This window comes from Lycium ferocissimum, chromosome 10 (genome assembly GCF_029784015.1).
Source record: "Lycium ferocissimum isolate CSIRO_LF1 chromosome 10, AGI_CSIRO_Lferr_CH_V1, whole genome shotgun sequence".
In the NCBI taxonomy this organism is placed as follows: Eukaryota; Viridiplantae; Streptophyta; class Magnoliopsida; order Solanales; family Solanaceae; genus Lycium; species Lycium ferocissimum.
The window spans coordinates 27,043,144-27,058,498 of record NC_081351.1 but is presented as its reverse complement, the minus strand read 5'-3'; the positions used below and the strand labels follow the sequence as shown (position 1 = coordinate 27,058,498).

The 15,355-nt window shown below is 36.3% G+C and overlaps 1 protein-coding gene across 1 annotated transcript; it reads left to right on the top strand.

Annotated features, from left to right (window-relative positions):
• The first annotated feature begins 6,827 nt into the window (after window positions 1–6,827).
• On the top strand, window positions 6,828–10,256 carry LOC132035265 (GDSL esterase/lipase EXL3-like). Its single transcript, XM_059425537.1, has 5 exons — window positions 6,828–7,162; window positions 7,599–7,729; window positions 7,831–8,067; window positions 8,737–8,992; window positions 9,970–10,256. Exons 1-5 carry the CDS (start codon window positions 6,922–6,924, stop codon window positions 10,134–10,136), a joined length of 1,032 nt encoding a protein of 343 aa, XP_059281520.1. The 5' UTR covers window positions 6,828–6,921; the 3' UTR covers window positions 10,137–10,256.
• Window positions 10,257–15,355: the final 5,099 nt, after the last annotated feature.

The window sequence follows — 15,355 nt, the reverse complement described above, 5'->3', positions numbered from 1 at the left end:
CTTGTTATGTTTCGTAAATAAGGAAAAGTGTCCCTATGTTTTGTAATATAGAATCTTAACTAGTATTATTAGGTCATTTTCCCTATTATTGCGAACCCGATAGCCTTAAATCAAATTTGGGCCTCGCATTGGGTCTAGTATGCACCGGCTTTTCTGATTTGATCCAAACCGAATATTTCTTCAAGCATGAGTTCAAGAGAATTACATACAGTCAAATTTTAGACTTGTGTATTTGAATACACCCGAATACACGCGAAACAGATAAAACATAGCTACGAATTGTAATTACAAATACCTTATAGCTACGGTTTATAATAGAATTAAAGTGTAATTATTATACTTAAAATAAAACTAAAGTGTAATTATTATACTTAAAATACTTCTTATATGTTATCTACACCATGTAAAAATTTCATTTTTCAACTATTTCCTCAAGCATGAATCCAAATGTCAAACAATATAATGAGGGGCCTTATACAATTACGACATGGCATGTTAGTCACAGTAAAATACGGTGAGTTCACACACTTTTAGGTGTCAAGCCTAGAGTACCATGGAAGGCACTTATGTTCAACAATGATGCAAGGCCAAAAGCAAAATTCACCATGTGGCTGCCAACAAGAAATCATCACGAGAGCCAGTGGCAGAGCCAGGATTTTCGTCAAGGGTGTTCATACTTTTAGAACAGGGTGGGTGAGAAAAGAAAGAAAAGCAGCGCATGTAATTGTACTATGTTAATATAAAGGTGCAAGACTGACCTCAGTGTCCACATCTGAAGAATTTGTGGAGGAAGTGAGAGTAGAAAAATCACAACTCCTACCCAAACCTATTCCCATATTCAGTGGTTGCAATCCCATAGTTGGCCAACCTTGTTCCTTCTCAAATCATATAAACCAACTATTCAAAAAGAAAAAAAAAGAAAAAAAGAATCCTAAAACAGAAACTAGCAAAATAGTGCTGAATATGTCTACTAATTTTTTTAATCCTAATTTAACTTAGCCCAATTGTTGGTATCCTGCACATGAAATTGAAGATGTGCATTGACTTCATTTCTCCAGAAAACCATATCAACAGTATATTACATCCTATGTTCAACATCAACACATGATTTAGTCTTGCATACCAAACTCAAGGTGGCACTTTAGCTCTATTCAAAGTCATTCTCCGTACACATATTCAACAATTAATAGAAAAGGCTCGTATCATTCAAACGAAAGTACATTATTCAGAAAAAGATCCCATGAGATCGGGAAAACCTGCGTGATTTTTATGTCATACCACATTAATAAGTGCAAGGATAAAGAAAGTACTGAAACAACTTATAGTTAAATAGAGTTTCACAAAACTAAAGGACTCTTCTCTGAGAAACAAGAAAGCCTAATTAAAGGACCTATAGAACTCATCTCCATTTTGAGGAATCACACACTAAACAGTCAACAAAAAACAGTTCTATTAATGAAAGCTTAATTAAAATATTACAATTGCACTCGACGGGGCTTCATCTCTTGAAATGTTTTTATAATACACTCATTAGAAACATCTTTAAATACTTTCTTTTCTACAAAAGGCACCATGCAACCATCTAAGAATTCATCGTCCATTCGATTCCGCAAGTCACTCTTGATAAACTTCATTCTTTGAGAAAGTTCTTTCAACTGTCGCAGTGGCAACTGGTAGAAGCAAAGCAAACTTCACCAAAAGGAATACAAGAGAATAGGTTAAATGCTTCTTTGTCCCAACCAACTTTCTTGAAAGTTCCCCAAGTCCACCTAAATTGGAGAACCTTTTATCAATATCACGAACGTCAATAATGTAATTAGCAAGTTGATTCTCAAGGGCCCTAATGCTAAATCCATCAAAGTCATCAGGATATAATTCAGCCATTCTCACTATCTTTTTTATGTCAAAACTAGAAAAGGAATCAATTGGATTCAAGCAAGCTACTCCATTAGGCAAATCACTTATCACCTCGTTGAAACGGTCATTAAGTTCTTGTAACTGCCAATCAATAATTTTATAAAACATATTCACACGGTAATGATGCAAAGTTGAATGATCAACCACTTTACGTCGTGATCTCCCAGAGTTAGCATATGGATCATCATAATTAGGTAATGGAATTTTATGCTTGATACAGAAGGTTTCAACCTTTTCTTTAAGTGAATCCCATCCAATATTCTTTTTTTTAAGAGAGGATCCCATTCATTATCTCTTAAAGCTTGCAACCTTCTCTTTGCTACCTTAACAAGAATCATGGCATTTGCAATATCCTGCTCCTTTTTCTGTAATGACACATTAAGACCGTATGTGATTCCTAAAATATCAGTCATCAAATACAATAAGAAAACAGTCTCAAACGTTTGACAACTTCTGAGAAATCCCGATGCGCTTGCACCTTCATCCGGTGTACTTGCATTTTCAACAAGAGTATCAAGTACATCAACAATAGAGGCAAAGTTACTAATAAAGTTTCCAAATGACTTGTAGTGAGATCCCCAACGAGTATCACCGGCTTTAATAAGACCAAGTTCTTGATTCAGGCCTTTACCCGTTTCTAGCTCACCCATATCTAATGCCTCTTGGAGTTTTTCTTTTTGAGACTCTCGAAATACATCCACACGTTTAAAGAAGCTCCCTAAAGACAAATCAAAATATTTGAAACCAATAGTACAAGTTCTCCCACCTGAATACACTTTTTAGAAACCGCGACAAGAGTCAATTGGAGTTGATTAGCAAAACAATGAATAGAATGAGCCAATCTACTTTCTTGTTTAATCAATGTTTTAAGACCACCTAGCTCACTTTGCATATTGCTTGCCCCATCATAACATTGCCCACGTACATAAGATAAAGTTAAAGAATGGTGAGCAAGCACATTCACAATTGCTTTCTTCAGAGATAAAGCACTAGTATCTTTAACATTAACAAGTCCAATAAATGCCTCCATCACAAATCTCTTTTTATCAACATATCGCAAGCAAATAGCCATTTGCTCTTTGCGTGACACATCTCTAGATTCATCAACCAATAAAGCAAAGTAGTCAGCATTTAGATCCTCTATTATACCCTTAATTATTTCAATCTTACACGCAGTCACAATATCTTTTTGGATATCATGAGAAGTCATTTTATTATTTTTTGGAGCATTTCCCAACACATAAGGTTTAATTTCATCACATCTATCCGCGTACCATGAAAGAACTTCAAGAAAATTACCCTTGTTCAATGACGATTCACTCTCATCATGACCGCGGAGTGTCAAACCTTGATTTAGGAGAAGTCTTACCACATCAATTGAAGCATTTAAGCGAACCAAATAGTCATGCTTACCTTTATCATCCAACTTGTGAAATGCAGCCTGAATGGATTGTTTTCCTCGCATTATATGTTCACACTTTCTTTTTGATTGATTATGAATGCTATTCGGTGGACCAATATGTGTTGGAAAGCTATCCTTTCTATACCAATTTCTAAACCCTGTAGTCGAAAACACTTCACCGCCACCTTGATTAATGTTTTCGCCTTTGAATAAATAGCAAGGCAAACAACAAGCTGCATTTGCACTTGTACTATATTCCAACCAATCAGGATATTCATCAAACCATCCAGAAACAAAACGACGTGGTATTCCAAAAAAGTTAGTTTTAGGGAACACATGACCCCGACGTTGGCAAGGACGTTTTTGAATGTATGCCCTCCTTATCTCATCACGAATGTTTGGATGATAATCCAAAATTGGAGTTCTTTCATCCGGGTCAGCCTTTATATCATTTACATTAAATTTTTGTCGCAGAAAAGAGTGAGATGGTATTTCTATTTGGTCCGCATTTTCATCTCGATGTAGTTGATTTTGATTTCGAGACGCCGAACTTGTTTTTGGTACTTTACGGAAATATTTCTCCAAGCTCATTGAAACTTCAAACTAAAATAACAGTTAAATGCATCACACTTGTTAAAAACTAGTCATACAAATTACTCCCTGGATAGATAAATCTACTCTAACATATTGATAGTTTTTAACAGAATTCAACCCATACAAAATAAGTTTTTACTAGCACAACATAAAGACAATATTACTGTATTAGAATTCAAGAATTCTTGAAACTTTGTTCAATTCCCCCAAATAGTACTAACTACTAAGTTATTAATTTTTTAATTATATGACCATTAGTTATCTACTAAGAGAAATTAAAATGTGAAACTAACTCTGTTCAAAGAAGAAAAAATGCACAAAAGCAATTTCAAGAAAGACACATCAATTTCAGAGAGAAAAAAATTAATGCTATCAAAAAAATATAATATCTAACTAAAGGATAAGAAGAACTAAAGAATACCTTTTCACTGCAATGTCTTTGATGAAAAAATATGACAATGGTTGTGGAGGGAAAAGGGTTGAAACTTGAAAGAAAAGGGGAGAAGGGTTTTTTGTTTCTCTCAATGCAACAATGGCCAGTTATGTTTCTTTTTCCAAAGAGTGTAGGAGAAGACAAATATTGACTAGCTTTTATTTTAATGAGTAACTATTTTTTTAATTTAAAAAAACAAAGTCAAACATTAGAGTCTAAACGACGTCATCCTGGCTGAATTTTAATTAGTGAAAGAGAATTTTCGTCAATTGTAAAAAAAAGGAAAAAACGGTGTCCCAGCAGAGGCTCGAACCCGCGCGCAGAAGGAGAATCTGCACACCCTTGGCCGCTGGACCATCATCAATTAGTATATATACCAAAAAAAAAAAAAAAAAAAAAAAATTAACCTATATACCTGGAAACTTTTTCCAATGAAGGGTGTTCATCTGACCACCCTTGGGTGGGGGTGGCTCCGCCCCTGACGAGAGCAAAGGGGAAGACGCAACAAGCACACATCTTAAAGCTGTTGTATGCCGAGTACATTCATGGTATCTGGATTGAGAGGAACAATCGGATTTTTGAGAACAAAAGTAGAGAATGGGGTAGTTTAGCCAGGGAAATTGCCACTGTTTGCTGTTGCAGAGCATCTCCTAGAATTAGAAATGTCATGTAGCAACTTAAATTCTAGTAGCCTGGCTTTGTAGTACACAGGTCTGTTGAGTTTGCATGGTTTCAATTTGGATAGCAGAGTGAGTCACCTGCTGCTATGGCTTTGTAAAGGATTCATTTGGTAATTAATACAAAAGTTCAGTTACCAAAAAAAAAAAATACGGTAAGTTCAATTATGAAACTTGAACATTTGTTTAAGAATGGGTCATTTGCACTTTTGTCCCTATTTTGTGCTGGTCTTTAATTTTTACCCCTCAAGACAAACAATTTTTTCACGGGGCATAAGTTTATATTTTCATTTCATCATTCTCTACAAATTATGCCCTGAGTCATTAAATTTTGAAGGACAAAAATTAAAGACCAACCCATTTGAAGGGATAAAAATTAAAGACCACCCCATTTGAAGGACAAACCGTGCAGTTTCTTCTTTAAGAATCAGGCTCGTGTTTCTAGTTATAGTTAACCGTGCTTACACGGATCATAAGGAAAGAAATTACACGAATTTCCTTCAAATGGGTTGGTCTTTAATTTTTGTCCTATAGTAATAAACTTTATGTCTTGGGGCATAAGTTCTTTAGTCATGCGGAGCGTAATTTATGAGATATTATTATGTGAAAATATAAATTTATGCATTACGAAAAAGTTATTTTTATGAGGAACAACAATTAAAGACCATCACAAAATAGGGACATAAGTGCCAATGACCCATCAGAAGGCGTATTAAAATAATTTCTCCAAACGATTTTATCAAATCAATGGTGATCAATGTAGAATCGTGTGGGTTTCTTTAATTAAGTCGGGTTGAGGAATATTATATTACTAGTAGTTAGTTGCATAATTTACTTTTCTATATAAATGAAATGCAACTTGGTGGAGGATTAATTCATCCAAATTCTTCAATCACAATTTTCTCGTTGCTTGGCACTTTTTTTCTTCACGGCTCTCTCTCGTTAATGCAAGAATATAAACATGAGCTATAATGGAGATAGAGTGTAAGTTCTATCCACCGAAGGTGTATAATATACTTAGACAATCGGATCAATAAAAAGGTAAATTATATGTAACTCTATTTAATAGTATTGATTTGTTAGCTAACAACATTTTGTCATGCGCATCAGTGGCGTTGCCACATACAATAAAGTATGGTAAGTTGAACGCCCTTAATAAAAAATATATCATGTGTATATATATAAAATTTTACCAAGTATATATACATAAAAAATTAATTTTTGTGCATGTATATTAAATCTTGAAGATCATTAATGAAATTTCTATCTTCGCCACTGTCGTGCAGAACTTTTGCATATTGGACAAACATGTCGGGATGGATATACCTTGCCTTAAGTTGTATTATGAGATTTCGCTTTGTCATGAAATTTTACTACATATGTATACATACATAACAAGCAGTACGAAAATACTGAGTACAAATATAAGAAAAATGACATCCCTTGTCATTATAGTGATTTATTTATTTGTTTCCTTCTTCAAATGTTGATCTTTTGTTTTTGAAAAATTCTGCATACATTGCCGGGAGAAACCACATAATTTACGTACTTGATATTTATGTCGATATCATTTGATGCCTTCGAAGACAAATGAGTTGGAGTACTTTTTAGGTAATATGGTAAAAATTAAACTCTTTCCCAAAAAAAAAAAAAAAAAAAAAAAAAAAAAGAGGAAACTTTTTTCTCCATATTATGAAAGTTCTCAACGTCTTATACTCATCTCATGCGTATGATATCACTCATCATAACAATCTATGACGTATTCCTTTTTTGCGGGTTCTATAAATAAACAAGAACCTCAAAATTCTTTCAAGTGTCTGAATAATATCTTCAACTTCGATAGAAGTTTCGATATATACAAGGTTTTCTTCTCGCATAGAGTTTTTAGTACAAATAAAATGGCTTTGTGGTGTTTACTTTTTATTATGTTTTTTAGTGCATGTGAAGCAAAGTTGCAGCTACCAAAGGACGTGAATATAACTGCGGTTTTTGCTTTTGGAGATTCAATTGTGGATCAGGGAAATAACAACAATTTAACAACTCACGCAAAGTGTAATTTTTTGCCTTATGGGAAAGATTTCATGGGTGGAAAACCAACTGGAAGATTTAGCAATGCCAAGACTCCACCGGACATGTTAGGTATATTTTCGAGTTTAACTTCTATATACTGATACTGTAAAAAAAAATGAAAACTATCACGTCACTTAAAGTATAATTACAGGTTTATTGAATTATTTACTTGAAAAATTAGGCCTGTTCGGACAAGTTAAATTATATGATAGTGGCAAATATTACTTACATTTTAGCATGTAAGTAAAAGAGAATCTTTCAAGAAGGTGTTTTAGAATAAAAGTTTTGGCACATACTTGCGTGCAATAGAAAAACAAATTACAAAATTATGTCCATTTATCTTTTGTTCCTTAGGGAATAAATTGACAAATGTTTATGTAGTTTTGTAATAAGGGTTTTGCACAACTATCTATGTCAAAATTAATCTGTTAATTCCTAATAAAGAATGTATTTTTGATAAATCAGGGAGTTTAACATTATCAAACTCTATAATTGTCCATTTCAGTGGAAGATTTGGGGATTAAAAAGCTAATGCCAGCTTATTTGGATCCAAATTTGAAAACTGAAGATTTAAAAACTGGAGTAAGCTTTGCTTCAGGAGCCTCTGGATATGATCCTTTAACCCCAATTCTCGCGGTAATTGACTTCTCATTCAATGTATTCATTTAGATGCAACCGTAGTTTTTATTGGTGAAATAACATTTTTATCCTATAAATTTTCTTGTAATGTAAATCAGTCAGCGTTACCGCTATCAATACAATTAGCTTTTTTTCAACAATATATTTGGAAGCTGAAGGGATCTGTTGGGGAAGAAGAAGGCAACAATATTGTAAAAAACAGTCTTTACATTGTAGCTGCTGGCAGTGATGACCTCTGTAATACATATTTCATGCTCAAAATTCCACGGAAGACGCTATACAATATTGACTCATATACCAATCTTATGGTGGATGGAGCTTCCAATTTTGTCAAAGTAAGTATGCCTATTTTCAAGTCATAATTATTCATCGAGTTTAAGTTCTATACATTAAAAATGTATACATTTTACACCATCTAAGTTGAGTTAATTACATGCAATCAGGGGCGGATATACCTTGCCCTTACCAGTGTCATGTGACACTGTTCGTCAAATTCTTTTACTAAATATGTATACATAAATAATAAGCAAAATAAAAATATCAATAAAAGTACACCGTTTTTATTTATTTATTTATATACGTTCACTTCTTCATATACTGAATAAGTTATTATGAAATACTAGTTTCATTTCAAATCAAACACAAAACTTATATAACTAATTTAATGATCGAGCCAATCCCATGATTACAAATTCATTTATGGTTACAAGTTCACTGCGTACTGAATCAGGTCAGGGTTATATGTACATTTTCAGTATGAGAAGTAGTCATTTAGGCTTATCTGAATAGATGGTACTATTACTATTAAAAAATCATGAATTTCGGGAAAAAATGCACTGAAAAATAACTTACCGAAAATGTTTTGACGGGCTTCTTGTAAAAAATTTCATATTTGCGAAGGTGTTCTAACGCGAACGTCCGTCGGAAATTAATTGATTTGTACCATTGATTAGAAATCGATGTAGAGTTTTGATTCAACTTTTTTTTTTTTTTTTTTTTTGAAGGATTTGTACAATATGGGAGCAAGAAGAATATGGATATTTGGGATTCCACCAATAGGGTGTTTGCCATCACAGAGAATCCGAGGTGGAGGTCCACCTAGAGTTTGTGTAGACGAATACAACCAAGCCGCACTAATGACAAATACCAAATTGGCAGCTAAAATTGATTCATTATCAGAAAATTTTCCTGAATCGGAGCTTGTTTACATCAATATTTATGATCCTCTACTTGATCTTATTGTCAACCACGACAAATATGGTACATTATCTTAAACAATACTCTTCTCCAACTACATATTTGTAGATGAGTTTAATTTTTATATATTGTCAATATTAAATAAAATTATGCTAGCAAGTTACGGACAGGTACGGTTAAAAGCTAAAACGATCTGTTAGTACAAAAGAGTGTCATTAACCCGCCAAAAGATTACTTTGGCTGGATTAGGATGAGCTAAACAATTGATTTGTTTGTAATCATCAGATTTTAGTTTCTTTGTTTATTTTCTTATGATGACTTGTTTAATTACCAAACAAAACTAATAAAACTTCTTCTTTCTTTATTATGGCTATATATAATCAAACAAAAAGAATTATTTTTAAAAAAAAAATCTTGATAAAGTTTTTCATGGGTCAATTTGGGCTATATATTTAGTTTAAAGTAGGCCAACTCTTAGATGGGCTGAATTAGTGAGTATATGTTGATGATACATTTATTATACACAAATTACACAACAATGATACAAATCTATGATACATTTTCTATACATATACGGTAGGGATACATATTCTATACATTTTCTATACATATTTGATCTTTAATGGCGACTAAAGTTGCCACAATAAGTCCTTTTTTTTTTCCAACGAACTTTTAGTGGCGACGGTCGTTATTTTTTGAGTAAATGGGCGCGGGATACAAAATGGGTTTGAGGAAACTTGGGCCATCGGGTGGGATTAGTTTCATCCGGTCGGTCATTTCTGTCTTTTTCCCTTATAGCAGTGGGTTGAGTTTATCATATCTCTATAGGCTAATTTTGCCACACCTAGTAACCCTCTATAAAAGAGGAATAGGTCAGCTGAAAAATAAGGCACTTTCTCTGCTAATAACAAATTAAAAATAATGATAATATAAGAATGACGCTGTATATCAGTTAGTACATCTTTTGTCGAATGCTTGAACTTCTCTTTTACTTTCCTGTTTTTCTTCTTATGAATTTAGTTGTTATTGGTTGATTTTAGGTTTTGAAGAAGCAAAGAGTGGCTGCTGCCGAGGAAAGAACGAGTTCTTACTATGCAACAACATCAGTGGAACATGTGAAAATGACACAAAATATTTGTTTTGGGACGGTTATCATCTCACAGAGAAAGGTTATAGGGTTCTCCTTGATCAGATTTTCGAAAAATAATTAACCGATAGTTTATTGTAAACGTGAATTATCAAGATCGAGATATATGTCTTATCGAATTAATAAAAATTGTATTATTAAAGTTCGAAAACAATTGCGTTATATTTCGTCCTTCGTTATCGTCTTTTTTAGCTTCAAAAGATGTGTTGTATCTAACATAATTCGAACCCACAAACGGATGGAGCTAGGATTTAAAGATTATATTCTGAAATACGGGTCAATTGCTTGTCTTCTTACGCCATGGTGACCCCTGGCCATGAATTTTTTGGGCCTGGCCCATGATCATGAAAAGTTTGATAACGCAGTCCATATGGCTGGGAACCTCAAGGGTGTAACGCTGAGAGTGAATGATGTTGCAAAAGCTGGTCTTTTCTTAGCAAATGATGATGCTACTTACATAAGTGGTCATAATCTGATAATTGATGGTGGATTCAGTGTCGCTAATCCCTCTTTTGGGGAGGTTTAAATATCCTTAATCAGCTTGATTAATTGAGCAAGTGTAATTTTACATTTACAAAAATAAATATATAAATAATGGATGTTGGTTGAAATTTATTAAACTAATAATACTTCTTAGTGTTTATATGTTGAGATTATTGAAGGAAAAACAAGCCAGTTCTTAATAAAAAGGGTCAATTTAATAAGTAGGTCATAATTCAACTCAATCAAAATTTCTTGGTGCTGCCCTCAGGATTTTTATATTATGTGTAAGTGTTTATGGCGAATCGTCACAATTTCTTGATAAATATTGGCGATCACCATAACTTGTTGTTAAGGTAAATCTTTCATTTGAAATCTTGACGATTCGTCTGGATTTGTGGCCAAAATTCTGATGAACGTCATTATTTATTAAATCTTGTGACTAAAATCCTGGCGATTCATTGAGATTTGTGACGAAAGACTTGAGTAAATCACCATAACTTATTGTTGAGGCAAGTCTTGGCAAATATATATCAAATAAGAACTCTTGGCAATTGCCAAAATTTTTGCTTGGAAATCCTGACGAATTACGTAAAGTCATCCCGGCAACCGCCATTAGCATGCTTCGCATTCTGGCGCGGAGGTTATTTTTCCAGACTTTTCTTAACGAGTTCAAACTTTAAAAGATGGCAACGAAAGATCTTAATTGTGCAAATTACCATTATTCTCTACATCGTCCGTACAAGATCTGCTTAAACGGTCACTGAACTATAGGAAATAGGTAACGGTGTCACTTTTCTTTCTTTTGTACAAGAAAAGTTACTTATTTTTACTATTTCACTCAATAGGTCTCCCAAGTGGAAAAGTGATATATCCAACCACTTTTTAATGACGTAACACCTAATATTTTAAGCCAAAAAAATTAAACAAAAAACATTAAAAACAACCAATTTTAACCAATAACCTCCCATCCAACCCAATACCCGACCCATAAAAAAGTAGTACATACGAGTATATGTTTTGATCTCCTACTCCAATTCTGGCCATTCTTTTTTATGACAGATGAAGTTGCATTTACTGATGCAAAATGAAAACTGAATTTCTGCACATGCATTATCTTTGCTGCAGGCTAGTTGCAGTAGTTTGTTGAGATCATATACTCTGTAGAAAATCGAGAAGGGTAGGTACTGTCACTTAATGCAATATATGCTACTTATCTCTGAACCATGTCCATGTGCAAATTACTATTGTGCGAGATTTCATATTTCATATTCCAAATTCTGATTTAATATTTCAGAGGAGTAATATGCATGTACTTCCGCCGTTGAATCCGGGTGACACAGTTTGACTCGATACGAAGTTTAAATAAAAATGGGAGACTTTCGAAAACTTGTAGTTTCAAATATATCATTGTTTATGTGATTATAATAAAGTTTCTCATTGGGGGTAAAATGAAAAATTTATAGTTAGATGTTTCTAAATATAGAAATGTATATTTCTTTTTTAAACGGACTACAACAACAACAACAACCCAGTGAAATCCCACAACGTGAGGTCCGTGAGAGGAGACGTACGCAGACTCGATTCCTACCAAGGTAGGACGATTTGTTTCCGAAAGACCCTCGGCTCAATAGAAAGCATAAAAGCATAAAAAGAGGTCAGATAAGGCCAAGAGATTCAAAGCGATATGGGAAATGCAAATAACTAAAGCGACTAAGCCACGATGAACGCTTTGTAAAGCGAGCAGTAGTAGCTATCACGGTATAAATAAGATAATCAAACAACAGATAACAAATAGTAGCGTAAATCAAAGCACAAGAACTTATATCGCGATAAAGTGACTACTAATATGAAAGGATAAACGTTACTATCTACTAGCCTTCTACCCTAATCCGAGTCCTCCATACCCTCCTATCTAGGTCATGTCCTCGGTAGTCAGAATCGCGCCATATCCCCGTCTAATCACATCTCCCCAATACTTCTTCGCCTACCCTACCTCTCCCCGAAACCATCCATGGCCAACCTCTCACACTTCCGCACCGGGGCATCCGTCTCTCTCCTTCACATGTCCAAACCATCTCGCCTCGTTTCCCCGCATCTTGTTTTCCACCGAGGCCACTCCCCTTGTCCCTGATAGCCTTATTCCTAATCCTGTCACTCCCGGTGTGCCCACACATCCATCTCAACATTCTCATCTCGGCAACTTTCATCTTTTGGAACGTGAGAGATCTTAATCGGCCAACACTCCGCCCCATACAACATAGTCGTTTAACCACCACTTTTGTAGAACTTGCCCTTAAGTGTGGCGGCACCTCCTTATCACATAGCACTCCCAAGCCGAGCCTCCATTTCATCCACCTCCCCTAATACGATGTGTGTGACATCATCGTTAATCTCCCCACTGCCTTGTATAATAGACCCAAGATACTTGAAACTACTTGTCTTCTGAATGACCTGGGTACCAAGCCTCACTTCCACACCAGCCTCTTGAGGTGCTTCACTAAACTTGCACTCTAAGTACTCCGTCTCGTGGTACTACTCGGCAATCCTTTAGACTCCAAAGTTTGACGCCAACCCTCGCCCTTGCGTCGACTCCGCTACGAGTCTCGTCGATCAAGACTATGTCATCCGCAAAAAGCATACACCATGGCACCTCACCTTGAATATACCGCGTCAATTCATCCATCGCCAAGGCAAATAAAAACGGACTAAGAGCTGATCCTTGATGCAACCCCATCACAACCGGCTATGAGTCTCCTCCTCCGTCCTTACCCCGGTCTCGCTGCCTCATACATGCCCTCGATCACCCTAATGTACGCCACAGTACACCTTTAGCCTCCAAGCATCTCTGTAGGATCTCCTCGAACTTTGTCATAAGCCTTTTCTAGGTCGACGAATACCATGTGTAAGTCCCTCTTCCTCTCCCTATCTCGGCTCCACCCGCCCTTACAAGATGGATGGCTTCTGTAGTTGAGCGTCCCGACATGAATCCAAACTGGTTCTCTGAAATAGATACGCCTCTCCTCACCCTCATCTCTACCACCCTTTCCCACACTTTCATAGTATGGCTTAGCAGCTTGATACCTCTATAGTTGTTACAACTCTGGATATCTCCCTTGTTCTTGTATAGAGGGATCATTACACTCGACCTCCATTCTTCGGGCATCATTTCCGCCTTAAAGATGACATTAAACAACCTAGTCGCCCCACTCCAAACTTGCCGAGCCCGCAATTTTCCAAAATTCTCCAGAATCTCACAGTCTCGTCGCTCTTCCCTTCGCGCATCCTACGAACAACACCCTTAACCTCATCAACCTTAATACTCCCGCAATACCCAAAATCGCGGCGCCTCCTCGTACGTTCCTAAATCTCCCAACACAATGTCCCCGTCCTCTTCTTCATTCAAGAGTTTCGCAGCTTTGTGGAAATATATTTGCCATCTCCGTCTAATGCGAGCCTCTTCTACCAATACTTTGCCATGCTCGTCCCTGATGCACTTCACTTGATCCACATCACGTGCCCTCCTCTCCCTCGCCTTGGCTAGCCTGAACAATTTCTTATCCTCGCCTTTTTCCTCTAGTTCCGCATAAAGGCGTTCAAAAGCTGCCGTTTTTGCCATCGAAACCGCCAACTTCGCCTCCTTCCTCGCCATCTTATAAAGTTCCCTATTCATCCACTTCTCCACCTCATCCTCGCTTTCTATCAACTTCGCATACGCCATTTTCTTTGCTTCCACCTTCCTTTGCACTTCTCCATTCCACCACCAATCCCCTCGATGCCCACTACGACTACCTGTCGAGACCCCCAGCACTTTCCTAGCTACTACCCTAATGCAATTAGTCGTTCTATCCCACATACTGGTCACATCCCCACTACTATCCCGTGCCCCCGTCAGCCCCAATTTCTCTCCCATCTCCGTGGCACTAGTCATGGTCAAACTCCCCCATCTGATCCTAGGCCGATCACCCACAACCCTCTTCTTTCTCGTCATCTTGATCCTTAAATCCATCACCAAAAGCTTATGTCGGGTTGTAAGGTTGTCACTCGGGATGACCTTACAGTCTTCGTACGTACCTTTATCATCATTCCTAATGAACAGAATGTCTATTTCGAGTCTTAGCCACCGAACTTCTCGAAGGTTACCAAGTGCTCCTCCTTCGGGAAACTCGAATCGCTATCACCAACCCAAAAGCTCTTGCGAAATCCAAAAGCCGCGACTCCTCCTCCATTCCTATCCTCGAAGCCAAAACCTCCATGCACATCATCATAACCCCCCGACTAATAAAAATTAATATCACATAAGCAGAAAGGGAGAGAGTATAAAATTAATCTTTTTGTTTGGTTTCCAATCCGAATTCCCACAGAAAGTCCACATTGGGGTGGGGGTTTGGGGAAGGTGGGGGGGGGGGGTGTAAAACGTGTTAGAAAAATAGGAAGTCGGAATTGAAGAAGAAAGGCTTTGCCGTGAAAAATCATTAGCCTTAAGAGAGATATCGTCCATATGGGGTTACAAGCAATTTCCTCGAGATTAAACAAAGCCCTAGTTTATTGCAAATTTACTTACCCTAGTCATTCTCTTTCACGAACATATATGTCTGTTCAATTTAAGGGTGTATGTTCAATTTAATTAAGGCCTCCAAATATTACGAGCTAACTCAACAAAGAAGGTGATTCCATACATAGGGTTCATACCCGGGATCTCTGATTGAGGATGAAGGAATACTTACCACTTCGCCACAAACTATTGTTGGTGTAGTAAATTAATTAATCGTGAAAGCAGCTCTTCCTGTCCCTGCACT

Coding starts and splice junctions, on each gene's coding strand:
- LOC132035265 (XM_059425537.1), top strand. CDS start 6,922: ATGGCTTTGTGGTGTTTACTTTTTATTATGTTTTTTAGTGCATGTGAA. Junction 7,163..7,598: donor GACTCCACCGGACATGTTAG/GTATATTTTCGA, acceptor TGTCCATTTCAG/TGGAAGATTTGGGGATTAAA. Junction 8,993..9,969: donor TGTCAACCACGACAAATATG/GTACATTATCTT, acceptor GGTTGATTTTAG/GTTTTGAAGAAGCAAAGAGT.